A 12,871-nucleotide genomic window follows, 5' to 3' on the forward strand; every position below is an offset into this window, starting at 1 on the left:
CCTTCGCCTTCTCCTTCCTCTTCCTCTCTCTCCTCCCTCCTCCTCTCTCTCTTCATCTTCTTCCTCTCCCTCTTCATCTTCCTCTCCCTCCTCCTCCCCTTACTCCTCCTCTTCCTCCTCCTCTCCTCCCCCTCTCCTCCCCTTCCGCCCGCGCCTGCGCCCCTCACCATGGCCTCGCAGCCCAAGCGCCGGGTCGTGGCAGTGGAGAATGGCTCAGATTCGGGCTCGGGGTCGGAGTCAGAGTCAGAGTCGGGGTCGGACTCGGACTCTGAGGAGGTTGATGAGGTGAGCGGGGAGCACTGGGGCACCCCCCGCCCCTCTCTCTGCACCCCCAGTCCCTCTCTCTGCACCTCCCACCTCTCTCTCCACCCCTTGTTCCCTCTCTCTGCACCCCCCGCCCCCCCCCTCTGCTCCCCCCGCCCCTCTCTCTGCACCCCCAGTCCCTCTCTCTGCTCCCCCCGCCCCTCTCTCTGCACCCCTTGTTTCCCCCTCTGCTCCCCCAGTCCCTCTCTGCACCCCCCGCCCCCCCCCTGCTCCCCCAGGATGAGCAGCAGCACTGCTGGGGGCAGCCTGGGAGCCCCTGGCTCTGGGATAAAGCATGGGGGTCACTGTTCATTGTTGGGGAGAGCCTTAATTCTTCCGTTTTTCTTCTTTTTTTAATGTTGGAATCCCAGTTGTGCAGACTTGTGTGTATCCTGTCCCTGTGGGATTGGGGACGGCCACCTGGAAACGATGCTTTGAACACAAAAGATTTGCTCTAATTTCGTTTTTTATAAGAAGTTTTGAGGGGGAGTGTAAAAGGAAAACTGCGAGACCTCAAGGAAATAAGATGTTAGTTTCATTTCTCAAGCTTGCTCTGGGTCAACATCCGCACCTGGACAGGTGTGTAAATGCATTTAGTTGTGAAGCAGACACCAGGAGGCGTCCCTCCTTGTAGGGATGGAGGAGTCGTGCACTGTCTTTTACTGAGATCTTAGAATCATAGAATAGTTTGGTTTAGAAGTGACCTTAAAGCCTATCCAGTTCCACCCCCTGCCATGGGCTGGGACATCCCACTGGCTCAGGCTGCCCAAAGCCCCATCCAACCTGGCCTTGAACACCTCCAGGGATGGGGCAGCCACACCTTCCCTGGGCAACCTGTGCCAGGGCCTCACCACTCTCATAGTGAAGAAACTCCTCGTGTCTAGTCTAAATCTGCCCCTCTCCAGTTTATACCCATTGCCTCTCATCCTATCCCTCCCCAGCTTTCTTGTAGCCCCGTCAGGTACTGCAAGGTCTCTATGTTAATTGCTTTTCTTGAGCTCCTCTGTGTGAATATCTGCACTGGGACAGATGCATAAATGTATTTAATTGTGAAACACAGACACCAGTAGGTGTCCCTCCTTCTAGGAGTAGAGGAGTTATGCACTGACTTTTAACTTTTACAAAGATCTTAGAATGGTAAGGCAATCTGTCATTCTGACAGAGCATAAAAGATGAAAAAAAAACCCAGAACTCTCCATGGGTTTTGAAACGGAGATTAAACTCAACTGCATGACGATCGTTGCTGTTAAGCAAGGTATCTTTATTCAGCATTGGGGTTACCCTGGGGATTTTCCACCTTAAGAGTTCCCAGCGATTGTTCGAAAATCACAAGCTTTTATACTATAAAATTATACGTATTCACTTGATTCCCGAAGCATCCAAACCTTCCTCCCAAATTGTTTTGATAAGTCTACCCAAGTATCAGTCCGTAATTTCTCAGTCTCTGCTGCTATTTAGCACCTTAAAGTTCATATTGCAGTCACTTAGGGGTCTCTGACTCCCTCAGAGGTGCGATTCATCCTCTTCATCGCAGTATCCAGTAGCTGACCTCTTCCTCTTTGTGTGTGCTCACTTCACCTTGGCTCACAGATGGGGAAACGTTTCTCAGTCCATTTGTTTTCAACTGGTTCTTGTACCTGAACAATCAGCAAAACCAGTGCTCCTTCCTGCTTCAGTTCATATAGACTGAGACTTTCATAATTCATGTCAGGGCCTTGGTTAATTATTGCAAGCCAGTTGTACAGCACAGCCTGTCAGTAAATTGCTACTAAATCTGTTTTTTTCATTATTTATCAACAAATTTCTACTGAATCTGGTTTCTCATTGTCATTTGTACTTTGTGTATTGGAGATATTTTATATATTTTTCTAACTTCATTGTCTTCACTGGAGTTTCGCTTTGAGATAATTATCTTCCTGCCTTTGTTTTTCTTAGCTGAGGCCCCAGTTAGCTTGGTAGCAAATCGAAAAAAAGTACCTCTTATTAAAACTGTGTCACAATAAAATTGGAGGTTTAATTGTATCATAAGCCATACTAACATGATGGAAAAGCACACTTGACATAGCACGCATGGTAAATTGATACTGACTTAAGTTTGGCCTTACATACATTTATGAAGTTCTTGAATAGTACATTTGTGAAGTTCTTGAATAGCACTGCGTGTGTTTTGTGTACTGTTTAGTGTTTGTAAACTGACACGGGATGTTGTGCTGATGTCTAGACACTGAAATTAAAGCTAATGACAACAATCTCTTCCCCCCCCCCCCCCATTTTTTTTAAAGTGCTCAGCATTCCTGCATAATTTATATGTAACAGTGGCTTTTATTGTGGTGTTTGTGGATGAAAATTCTTGAGTCTTCAGTGACATGGGTTTTGAATGCATCCTGCACTGCTATGCAGTCCTGTGGGGTTTTTGTTGTCATTTGTGCACTGGAATAAATTTGCACCGTAACTCTTATTTTAATTTCGTAGTTCAGCTTTTGAAGGTGATATATTACTATTATATCTGTTTAAGTTGAGAAGTCTTGATATAAAGATATCTTGTTTCCCTCAGTTCTTGTATAGGACAGCAAGGTGTGCGTTTGCTAATATTAAAGAAATGTAATGATTATTTCTAACTGTTCCGACTTAGAAAGTTGTGCAATACTGAAAGGGTACATGTTTCTCTGTGATTCTCAGCATTTTTATTTTTGCCGTACTAGTCCTTCGCTTTACCCCTTTCTACTTCAGGTGGGAAAAGGGCAGTCTTCAATATTTATACAGATATTCTCTTTATCCAAAGGAGCACATGTTAGCTCTGTCAATTGGAGAACAACAATATCATTACTAAATGGGACCTGGTTGCTGAGGAGGAGCTTTGTCCATAGCAGAGTATTGTATGTGGCAGCTTGCTCTGTGGGCCTTTGCTTTGCTTTGGATGCAAAAGAATAAATGCACACTGAACAAGACAGGATGCTCCAAAATATATAATGAATCTTTTTTCACCTTTTTTTTTTTTTTTTAATAGATGAAAGATGTAAACTCTCATATACCAGGCTGTTATTTAGGTAGTGGAAAAGCCATGAAGCAAGACCAGTGTTAGAACATCTAGTGCTCCTGTGGCTTATATCAATTTTATGGCTATGATTTGCTCAACATTCAGAACCACTATAGACTGTATTTTGTTCAGAATTTACTGGCTTAATCATTCAGTGAGATGCTTGAATTTTAAAGCAGTCCTGCACGCCAGGAGTCGATGCTGTATACACTAAAGATACAATCTGTTGTATTTATTCTCGAGTAAATAATATGCTCTCAATTGCCTCTATAGACTTTCCTTCCTTTACTAGACTGTAGAAGAATATCTGAGCATGTCTCCTGTTATTCATTAGCCCCTCGAGTGGTTGTATACCTGTTTTCTACATTGTAAACTGGCCTTTAATGGTGTTCTGCCAGTGGACAACAGACTGTGACCACAATATGGTGTTGGAGAGAGTTATGAGTCTTAATTGGTGACAAAAGTACACATCGGTTGTTTAGAGTTTTCAGAAAGTCGAATCTAAACTGATAATGAAGGAGCAAAGTAAATCTAGATGATCCTGAACACTGCTTCACAGAAGAATAGGTAGGCAAGGTGATGTTGACAGGTAGTGCTATTAGTATAGAAAACCAATAGAAAAGTTTGATAAGCGTGCAGCATTTGTTCTGGATAGAGGAACAGGAGGTCACATTCTGTTTTTGCTGTGACTGCATCTCATCATGTGCCCACTGAGCAGACTTTGGTGAAGTTAATGATGCCATTAGAATTTGAGGAAAGAGCAGAATTATGTGTTAGGATGTAATTATTCAAATGCCTGCAGCAATCTTCATCTAGCTAAGGCATTACACTCCAGTCCTGCCATTCTAAGAGTTTAATGGCCTGGATCAAGCGTCTCTACAGTAAGAGTCTATGTGGCTATAGTAAACATAATTGTGTGAACCAGATTGCAGGAACAAAGCGTTAAAAGATTTTTTCACAACACCATTTGTAAGTTAATTTAAAAAAGTTACTTTCACAGATGCTCTCTAAAGATTATGGAAGAAATTATAATTGTAACAGTTGCTGAAATTTCTGAAATATGGAAGTAAGTTCTATTTCTGATGTTGACCATTGCTTGTCTTCAAGATTCTTATAGTTTAGCTTTGTTTTGATATAGCTTCTTGCCAAGTATGTTTGATATTCTCTATATTACTTCTTCACAGGAAGTGAATATTGAATTTGAAGCACATTCCATATCAGACAATGACTTTAATGGGATAAAGAAATTACTGCAACAGGTATTTTGATTTCTTGTTACCTTGGTTGTTATATCCATTAATAAATGAGTTATTAAAGAGTTACACGAAGTCGTCAGTTCACGTTGTCTATATTGATTCATAGTTTTTCTGTACTTCAGCTCATGAAGATAAAATAATCACAGTCACAATTAGCATATATTTCCTAAACGATGGCTGCAAGAACTTTACACAGTGAATTGTAGGACTGTTTTTCCACAGTATTTATAATCTTTTACTTCTCCATTGTGTTAGTTGCTTCCCAGGAAACCTCCTTCAATATTAATCAGCTTCCTGGAGGTTTTTTTTATGCATTATAGCCCTTAGAAAACAGGCAAACAAGCAGTATGTCTGTTCAAGGTGGCAGCTTCCAGCTGTCTTTTGGCTGTTTCCGTTGTGAACCTGTGTTCAGCAAGTGTTGAGTTCATACCAAACTCTAAAGGATGACAGGTATGCAAAAAGCCGCCTTGTGGAGCGTTGAGAAGCGAGCGCTTCAGGAGCTGATTTTTAGTCTTTACAGTATTGTGTCGAAGGAAGTTAAATAAACAAATGGAAAAAAAAAAATGGAACAATGTTGCATAAAAACTTAGAGAAATTGCTGTCTTTATTTTCTTCTAAGTGGCCCATGATATATCATAAGGCCTAAACCTTCTTAATACTTTTTTCTTGTTTTCCAGTTGTTTCTAAAAGCTCCTGTTAACATTGCTGAATTAACTGATATACTAATACAACAGAATCATATTGGAAGTATTATCAAGGTAAGACAGGCTTTAAATTTGTAAATGAAGTACAATATTTCTTTATGCTGAAATGGTTTAACAGACATTAACAGAAGGGGATCCTGTCTTTGAATTTGTATACATCCTTGCTTTTTTGCTTTGAGAACAAATCTTCTACGGGAGCTGAAGTTTTTCATGCCTACTTTCAACCAAATAAGGAATTTGACTGATTGTTTTTGTTGGTTTCTTTTTAGATATGGAAGGTGCTTCACTTTTCTCTCTGAATTTTAGTGTAGTAGAGTAATAATGTTGGAAATGCTGTGAAGAGTTTTGTTACCATCTCCATAAGAAATGGGACCTTGTGATTTCCCTACCTTGTTGTTGTACGGATATATAGACCAAAAATATCCCACATGACATTTCCTTTTGTGCAGTGTTCTTTAGGCATAGTAAAGGATCCTGAATTATGTCCTGAACAACTTCTGCTATGGCAGTGGAGCGCTGCAGAGGCTCCTGAGTTCCTCCTGGCTAAGGAAGCTGTTCAGTACTCTGTAATGTTCAAGATGTCATGGCCACATTGCCCTCACACCCTAACAAGCTGTCCCCATGGCACAGCTGTGCTGTTGTACCATGTTGCATGGTTATCATTGCTGTACATTCCCTTTTTGTCTTGCACCAACAGTTTTTCTGCCCAGATTTCTTATGATCCTTATATTACAACTGCATGAGCCCCAGTTCCTTCCCCAAGTTTTTCGTTGTGAGTTTTGTTGAGCTTTTTGTTTGATTCTCCATCAAAGCTCTATTGCTGTGTGGTTTTTAAGACTTTGCAGGTTTATTTCTGTACATTAGAAACTAAAGAAGATTGGGTTTGCCTAAGATATTGCCATCTCTTGTACCAAGTTGCTGCTTATTATATGTGAGCTATCAAATTTTAGTGCCTTTCAAAAGATCTTGCTGTAGAAGATACATGACCTGGCTTTCTATATAGTTGGCTCTAAGTACGCAGAGACATTCAATGATGCGGCACTTTCATAACCATAACCAGAATTTGTAGGTTATGTGTTTGTACGTGTTACCTTGATGGCTGTCATCTGCCAAGTGTCTTCTGGAAAGAAAAACACTTCTTGCTGCAGAGAATGGAAATAGAACGTCAATATGAGTTGTTGCTTTTTCTTTCATTAAATAGCAGGCAGAAGTCCAAGAAGACAGTAGTGATGACGATGAAAATGACGATGAAGTCTTTGGTTTTATAAGCTGTGTAAACTTAACAGAAAGGAAGGTTGGTATTCCTTATTAACCTCTAGACAGTAATGAGTGAGACAGTAATGAGACTGCATCCTGCTTTTCTGCCTTGTATAATAAGCCTAGGCAGCTGGATCAGGATTTTGAATTCCACTATGGAGGACTATGGTCTTAATAGTTGCACATCGCTTAGCATAACTTGCTGGAGGTCAAACACAAAAAGTGGAAAAGTTAAAACTAGATCTAGTAAGTAGTTCCAGCCTCTTGTATTTCTTCACTTCGATCTTTCCCAGCTTTTGAGTTTTGCTGTTGAGTGCACTCGTTTTGCAGCTCCAAGCTGCATTCCTATCAATTAAGAAACTTGATGCCCTCAGCTTTAGGGTTGGTACAAAATTTCAGAGAAATCAGTGCTTTACAGACTGCTTAAGGAAATTGCCAGTAAGTGTGTAAATAATTGTTCTATAATACAAAGGAAAAGCATTTTTTTTTATTCTAGGGTACACAGTGTGCTGAACAAATCAAAGAGCTGGTTCTAAGTCGGTGTGAGAAGAGCTGTGAACAGCATGTGGTTGAACAACTGGATAAGCTCCTAAATGACAGTACTAAGCCTGTTGGTCTTATGCTAAGTGAAAGATTTATTAATGTACCACCACAAATTGCTTTACCCATGCACCAGCAGCTTCAGTAAGTTTGGGGATTTTTATTTGATGTTGAATAGTACTTTTTCTTCACATTTTTGCAGAAGTCTTATTTATGTAGGACTATGTTAGGAAAAGTGATGATATAGATTGAAGTAAGACATGAACAGAAAATATTATTTTCGTCTTTCGCCTTATATAAGGTCTTCAGTTAATATTTTAGTATTTTTTATGTCTTTAGGCACTTCAACCTCTTTAAGCTAAGGAAATAGTTTAAGAATATGTGCTCTTCTACTGCAAAAATAGCAGTGTATGTTATTGTTTATAATTTTATTGCAGATTATTTTCATATTGATCCAGGAAAATTTGAAAATGGGAACTTTTTATAGCTTGCTGATAGTGAGGAACTTGGACGTTTCTGCTCATGTTTTAATGTCTGGCTCTGGAATGGATGATTTGGATTGAGGGACAGGCTTATAAGGTGGATGAGTTATGGCCCATGAAAACCATATGCAGTCCTTTGATTAGTTTCAAGTAAATAAGTGAAGGAGGTTAGGTGCTGGTTAATCTCTACCAATTCGTGGGTTTATATCATAGGCTGAGAGACAGTAAATAAATAAATCCACTGAGGTACAGTACTGTATTGGTTTAGTGCCATGTTGAGAACCAGGAAATTGTGTTGGATAAGAAACTCCAGTAATTAAATAAAGATTTTTTTTTCTTCTTTTCTCTGATGCAGTGTGAGATTACAAGTCAGGTTAAGTTGACTGCTGTCATGGCTGACTTGAACAATAAAATAGACCTTTAAGGAATTATTACTATGATATGAGAGAAAACACGTAGATTGGGTTGGTCGGGAAGTTTGTTAAGGAAAGAAGTGAGGTGCTTGAAGGTCTGGCTTCGAGGTTTACTGCTAGTACAGCATTCATCACGAATAAAGTTCAGGTCTCAGCCTCTTCGTCTTAAAGTTTTTGGAGTGTTGCGATGACAACATGTTTAACACAAGGGTGGGCAAGTTTTAGTTCTTCAGTTATAGTTCCTCATGCAAATGATAACTGGATGAATTTTCAGGACAGTTGCACTTAAAAACGTTTCACAGACTCTGTGATCAACTACATTAGGGGGAAAAAAGGGTTATATTGTGAAGTGTGGAAAGACTTCATTGTTTTTAAGTGTAAATAGTTTGTACTAGGGACATGCGTGCAAAATTTGTTATGCAGAACTCAGAAGAATAGGCTGAAATATGAACACCCGTTCTATATTAAACCATTAATAAGTTTAATAATACATTTAATGATGTTTAATAATACATTAATAAGTTTACTTTTATACCTTTTGAGGGTTTGAATTGTGTATATAAATGTGTATTTTTAAATTGTACATATAAACATTTATTTATCTTCAGGAAGGAGTTAACAGAGGCACAGAGAACAAACAAACCTTGTGGAAAATGCTACTACTATCTTCTGATCAGCAAAACCTTTACAGAAGCCACAAAGAGTAATTCTAAGAGGAAGGAAGGGAGGAATCAGCAAAAGGAGGAATTAATGTTTGCAAATGCAGAGGAAGAATTCTTTTATGAGGTAACGTGATTCTTCAAATTTAAAATGTTTATTTTTGTTTATATGTCAGCAGAAAGGGTGTTTCATCCTACATTCAAGTGGGGCTTTAAAAAAATGTGATCACGTGTCTTTTACATTACATGCGGCTTTTTTGTAGTACTGAGAGATGAGCAAGCAACTTCTTTTTGTGTGTTGAAGACAACAGCTTTTGTAGTTAGACAATCAGGGAGAGTTGTGACGTCCATAAGTCTACATTGTTAAATTAATCCTCTGTGTTGGCGTGAATTTACTAACGTGCTATTTGTATCAGGTCACGATTAACCTGACTGTAAGGCTGGGTAGTTTCTACCCTTGGCAGGGCTACTACCTGGTAGGGTTACAGTGCTCTGAGGAAAGCAGGAAAAAATCAAAGAATACCTGAAATAAGCAGAGACCTTAGGGAAAAGGTCAGAAGTTACTTTGTTTTGAGGCTGGTGTCTTGTTGTCAAAGAATTAAGCTGATCTCTTTACTCTTGTAGTGATGGTGAAGAAATTGAATTGAATGTAGTAATTGTCAGATTTGTCGAAATACTGTGAATTAAATGTCCATAATTTTAGGATGAACACTTGGTGATAAATCTGGATATTGAATTTAGCAGCGTGTCTCAAGCTGACTGAGTTGAAATTGCATTTGTTTGGGGACAGTGCAGTTGTCTTCTTCAATCTGAATAATGAGAAATGTGAAGGACTTGTTAGATTACTGTGTCAGCTGAACAGAGAGGACTGACTCCGTGTTTGTGAACTGCAGGAAATGCAGGTTAGCTTGAATGTCTGTCAGTGAGATTCAAGCTAACATGGTTTACATCGCAAGTTCAAGAGTGGCAGCTTAAACAACAGGTGGTAACTTGGAAAGGTGCTTTAACAATCATGTGTCACAGCTTTAAGCACTTAGAAGAACAAAAATTCAAGAAAGTGCAGAGGAATCTCTGTTCTTGGTGTCCTGATGAGCATCTGCAATGCATGTTAGTACTTAAATACACAGATCTCTTTTTCTTGTCCCTACATAATTAGTCCTGTGTCAGAAAAAAACAGCTGTTGAGGCTTTATTGAGATTTGGTAGTGCATTTAAATGCATTTCCCTGGGATCTCTTCCCAAGAAACTTAACGGGTGCAAAGCTCTGCATTTGTGTCATTGTCATTGTATAATGTGAAAGCTGATTTATTGATTTCCTTTTGGATACCTATTGCTTTAAAAAAAATGCTCAGAATAAAAAACTTGAAGATCCAAACAAGTAGCTGTCACTTTCCTTTTCTGTCTCTGCTCTACTCAGGACAAGTATATTAATAAAGTGCTGAAGTACTGAGGAGATGAAAATATTAATTTCTATTTCCTGAGCTAAGCTGACTACACAGTTCTGCTGGTCCCAGGCCAAATCAGGAGAAGGGAAGATGCAGGAAATTAAATTAAAAATATACTTTAAAATGCAAAGGATTTTTCATTGTTCTTCTCCCCCCTTCCGAAAAAGCTTTAAAAGTAGTATTCTACAATATTACTACTTTGTCAAGGGCCATTGTTTTTTCATTTCTGGTAGCGCCTACAGGGTAAAGTATTTGCACGTGCATTGTGTGGTTAATAGCAAAGGTTTCAGTTTGTAATCATTCCTGGCATTCTCTGTTAGAGGCTATGATATGGCTGTAATTTTGTTTCTTGAGAAGAAGCAAAATGTAGGTGGATGAATTAATTGTTAACTATAGGGAATACTGTTGTAGCCTCCATGCAATAACAAGTTTGGGATTTTCTCTTTGTGTTTCTCCCACGGCAGCTTTATAAATGAACTTGAACTCTGCGTAAGCATGTTATTGAAAGACTGAAGGGGAGAAGCCTGTGATGCCCATGTGTCCACAGGTGTTATGTTCTAAAAGGCCTGTTTTGTATTTATCTCTGCTCTCTTATTTTGAGTGGCGTTTTTAAAGTCTATTTGTGTGCATTTATCTAAATTGCAATAATTTTCAGCTCAAGTGAATAGACTCAAACTGAACACACTTTTCTTTTTAACAGTGTTTTTAACAAATTCATTTTAAACATTGTGAAAGATATTAGACTAAGTAGGTCTTTGTATTTAATAATGTATATGTTATATTAGCATTGGAGTGTATGTCTTCCCTGATCACACATAACTTTAATTAGATTGCCATAAAATAGTATTCAATGAGATAAGGCAGACACTTAAAGCCATATAAAACAAAGGGAAGACTTTTTTCACTTGTCAATTCTCTGTGCTTTATTCTGCTCTTTAAAATGTTATTGAGGGAGCAGAAGAAAAGCTCCGTTATGACCAGACTTGGAATTGATTAAAGGTTTAGGGAGTTCATTGGTCAAATTGCGCTGTTCTTGAGCAAAGCCACTCAATTAATTTAACAGTTCTTCCAAAATTAAGTTTACAATCTTGAAATACTGTTGGTAAATAGCAATCTTAAAAGGAGACTGCATCTTAATTTTCCCTGAAAAGGGGAGAAGTTAAGTAAGTTTTTCTGCGTAGGAGTTCACTTCATACTTGTTAGTCTGACTTGCATGAGAACTGGAAACATTTGTTAGGTCAGTTTTTCTTATCCGTCAGGCATTTTGTCTGGGAAGACTAATAAAAAAAGGATTGTTTTATGTATATGCAGTGTATATCACTGAAAAGAAATAATATACATTATGGACACCTGCTGATTTGAAGAAGCCTCCTTTATAAATGTCATTCAATGACTTCAGTAATCTCGACTCTTTCCGAGAGCGTTTTGAAGTTCTGAATAGGATTCATGTTAGTGCCTGTCCCCTTAATATTTAATTTCTATTGGCAGTATGAAAAAATGGATTAGTGTACCGCATATTATTACAGATACATTAATTTTTAGGACTCTGAGCAGTCTTAGAGAAAGCCATGAATGCTGCAGAGCCTGTTCATTGCTAGAGGCCTTTAACATGGTGCCAACTCCAAGCTATCGTCTTTAATGCAGGCTCTATTCTACCTGGATTTTTTTTTAATCTGGGTTTTGAATGATCTGCTAATTCTTCAAATTACACAGCTAGTGGTTTGTTCTTGTTCCGGGCTGGAAGGTCCACTAAGGGCCTGGTATTCCTGTTATTGGTTAGTGATCCCTGCTAGTTGATGCAATAGCTTCATAGGGTCACCATTACTTAATGTGATAATATGGAATTAGAGGCTGTCTTAAAACCATCTAAAATGGGGCACAGGAAGCATATAAAGGTCACATTGATGTTTCTGGTTTTTTGGTTGTTTCTTTTCCCTCTCTTAGGTCTTTTTTCTGCTACCAAACTATACTGATAGCAATCATTTTAGCATGTGGTATTAATTATATAAATTGTGTGAAAAGCTAATAGTTTTAAACACTTAATAGTAGAATTTTTTTGGTGGTCCCTCTTGAAAGGGAAGAAAAAAACTTCCTAATAAGCACGTGCATAGTAGGGGCATTATTTTTACTTTGTTTAGATTATGTGTAATCTTCATGCTAATTAAACATTTTAATCCTAATGCATTTGTTTCTGTTGTTTAGAAAGCCCTTCTGAAGTTCAACTACTCCGTGCAAGAAGAGAGTGACACCTGCTTGGGCGGCAGATGGTCCTTTGATGATGTGCCAATGAAACCTTTGCGGACTGTTATGATAGTTCCAGCTGTTAATATTAATGTAATTATGGATAAACTCAAAGACTATCTCTCACTCTGAACTTTGAGATACTTTTTTTATAAAGCAGCCATACAGAACTATAACGTCACAATATTTTCAGAAGACTGCTATTCAGTTAATGGTTTTTTACTGCCCATGTGCTTCCTCTGTACACTTACAAGACAAGGAGGTGGTACAACTGAAAATATCCATCAAATTAATATTTTTAAATGTTGCATCTTAATATACTTCTAGATCATCATTAAGCAGTCAATAAAAACCCAGTGTTACACAGAAATCTGAAGATCTGCTCAATATGTTAGTAACCGAACCGAATCGTATATTTTTGTTATGAAACAATGCTTTTTCTATTTGTTTCTTCTTGTTAAATACATTTATGTCAACAATTAGAAATAATTACATGGGTTAAGGTGAGGATGTATATTGTATAGATGGTTTTTAT

The 12,871-nt window shown here is 38.5% G+C and overlaps 1 protein-coding gene across 2 annotated transcripts; it reads left to right on the forward strand.

Annotated features, from left to right (window-relative positions):
* Positions 1–73: 73 nt before the first annotated feature.
* BCCIP (BRCA2 and CDKN1A interacting protein) lies at positions 74–12,843 on the forward strand. 2 transcript variants are annotated; one of them, XM_054071591.1, is made up of 7 exons: positions 87–285; positions 4,525–4,599; positions 5,274–5,354; positions 6,502–6,594; positions 7,054–7,241; positions 8,601–8,778; positions 12,298–12,843. In XM_054071591.1, the coding sequence occupies exons 1-7, from the start codon at positions 169–171 to the stop codon at positions 12,466–12,468; spliced, it is 903 nt and encodes a 300-aa protein (XP_053927566.1). In that variant the 5' UTR covers positions 87–168; the 3' UTR covers positions 12,469–12,843. The 2 variants fall into 2 exon arrangements, with proteins under 2 accessions (XP_053927567.1, XP_053927566.1); XM_054071592.1 differs by lacking the exon at positions 6,502–6,594 and having other exon boundaries at positions 74–285.
* The last annotated feature ends 28 nt before the right edge of the window (positions 12,844–12,871 follow it).

Source organism: Cuculus canorus, chromosome 7, assembly GCF_017976375.1.
Source record: "Cuculus canorus isolate bCucCan1 chromosome 7, bCucCan1.pri, whole genome shotgun sequence".
Taxonomy (NCBI): domain Eukaryota; kingdom Metazoa; phylum Chordata; class Aves; order Cuculiformes; family Cuculidae; genus Cuculus; species Cuculus canorus.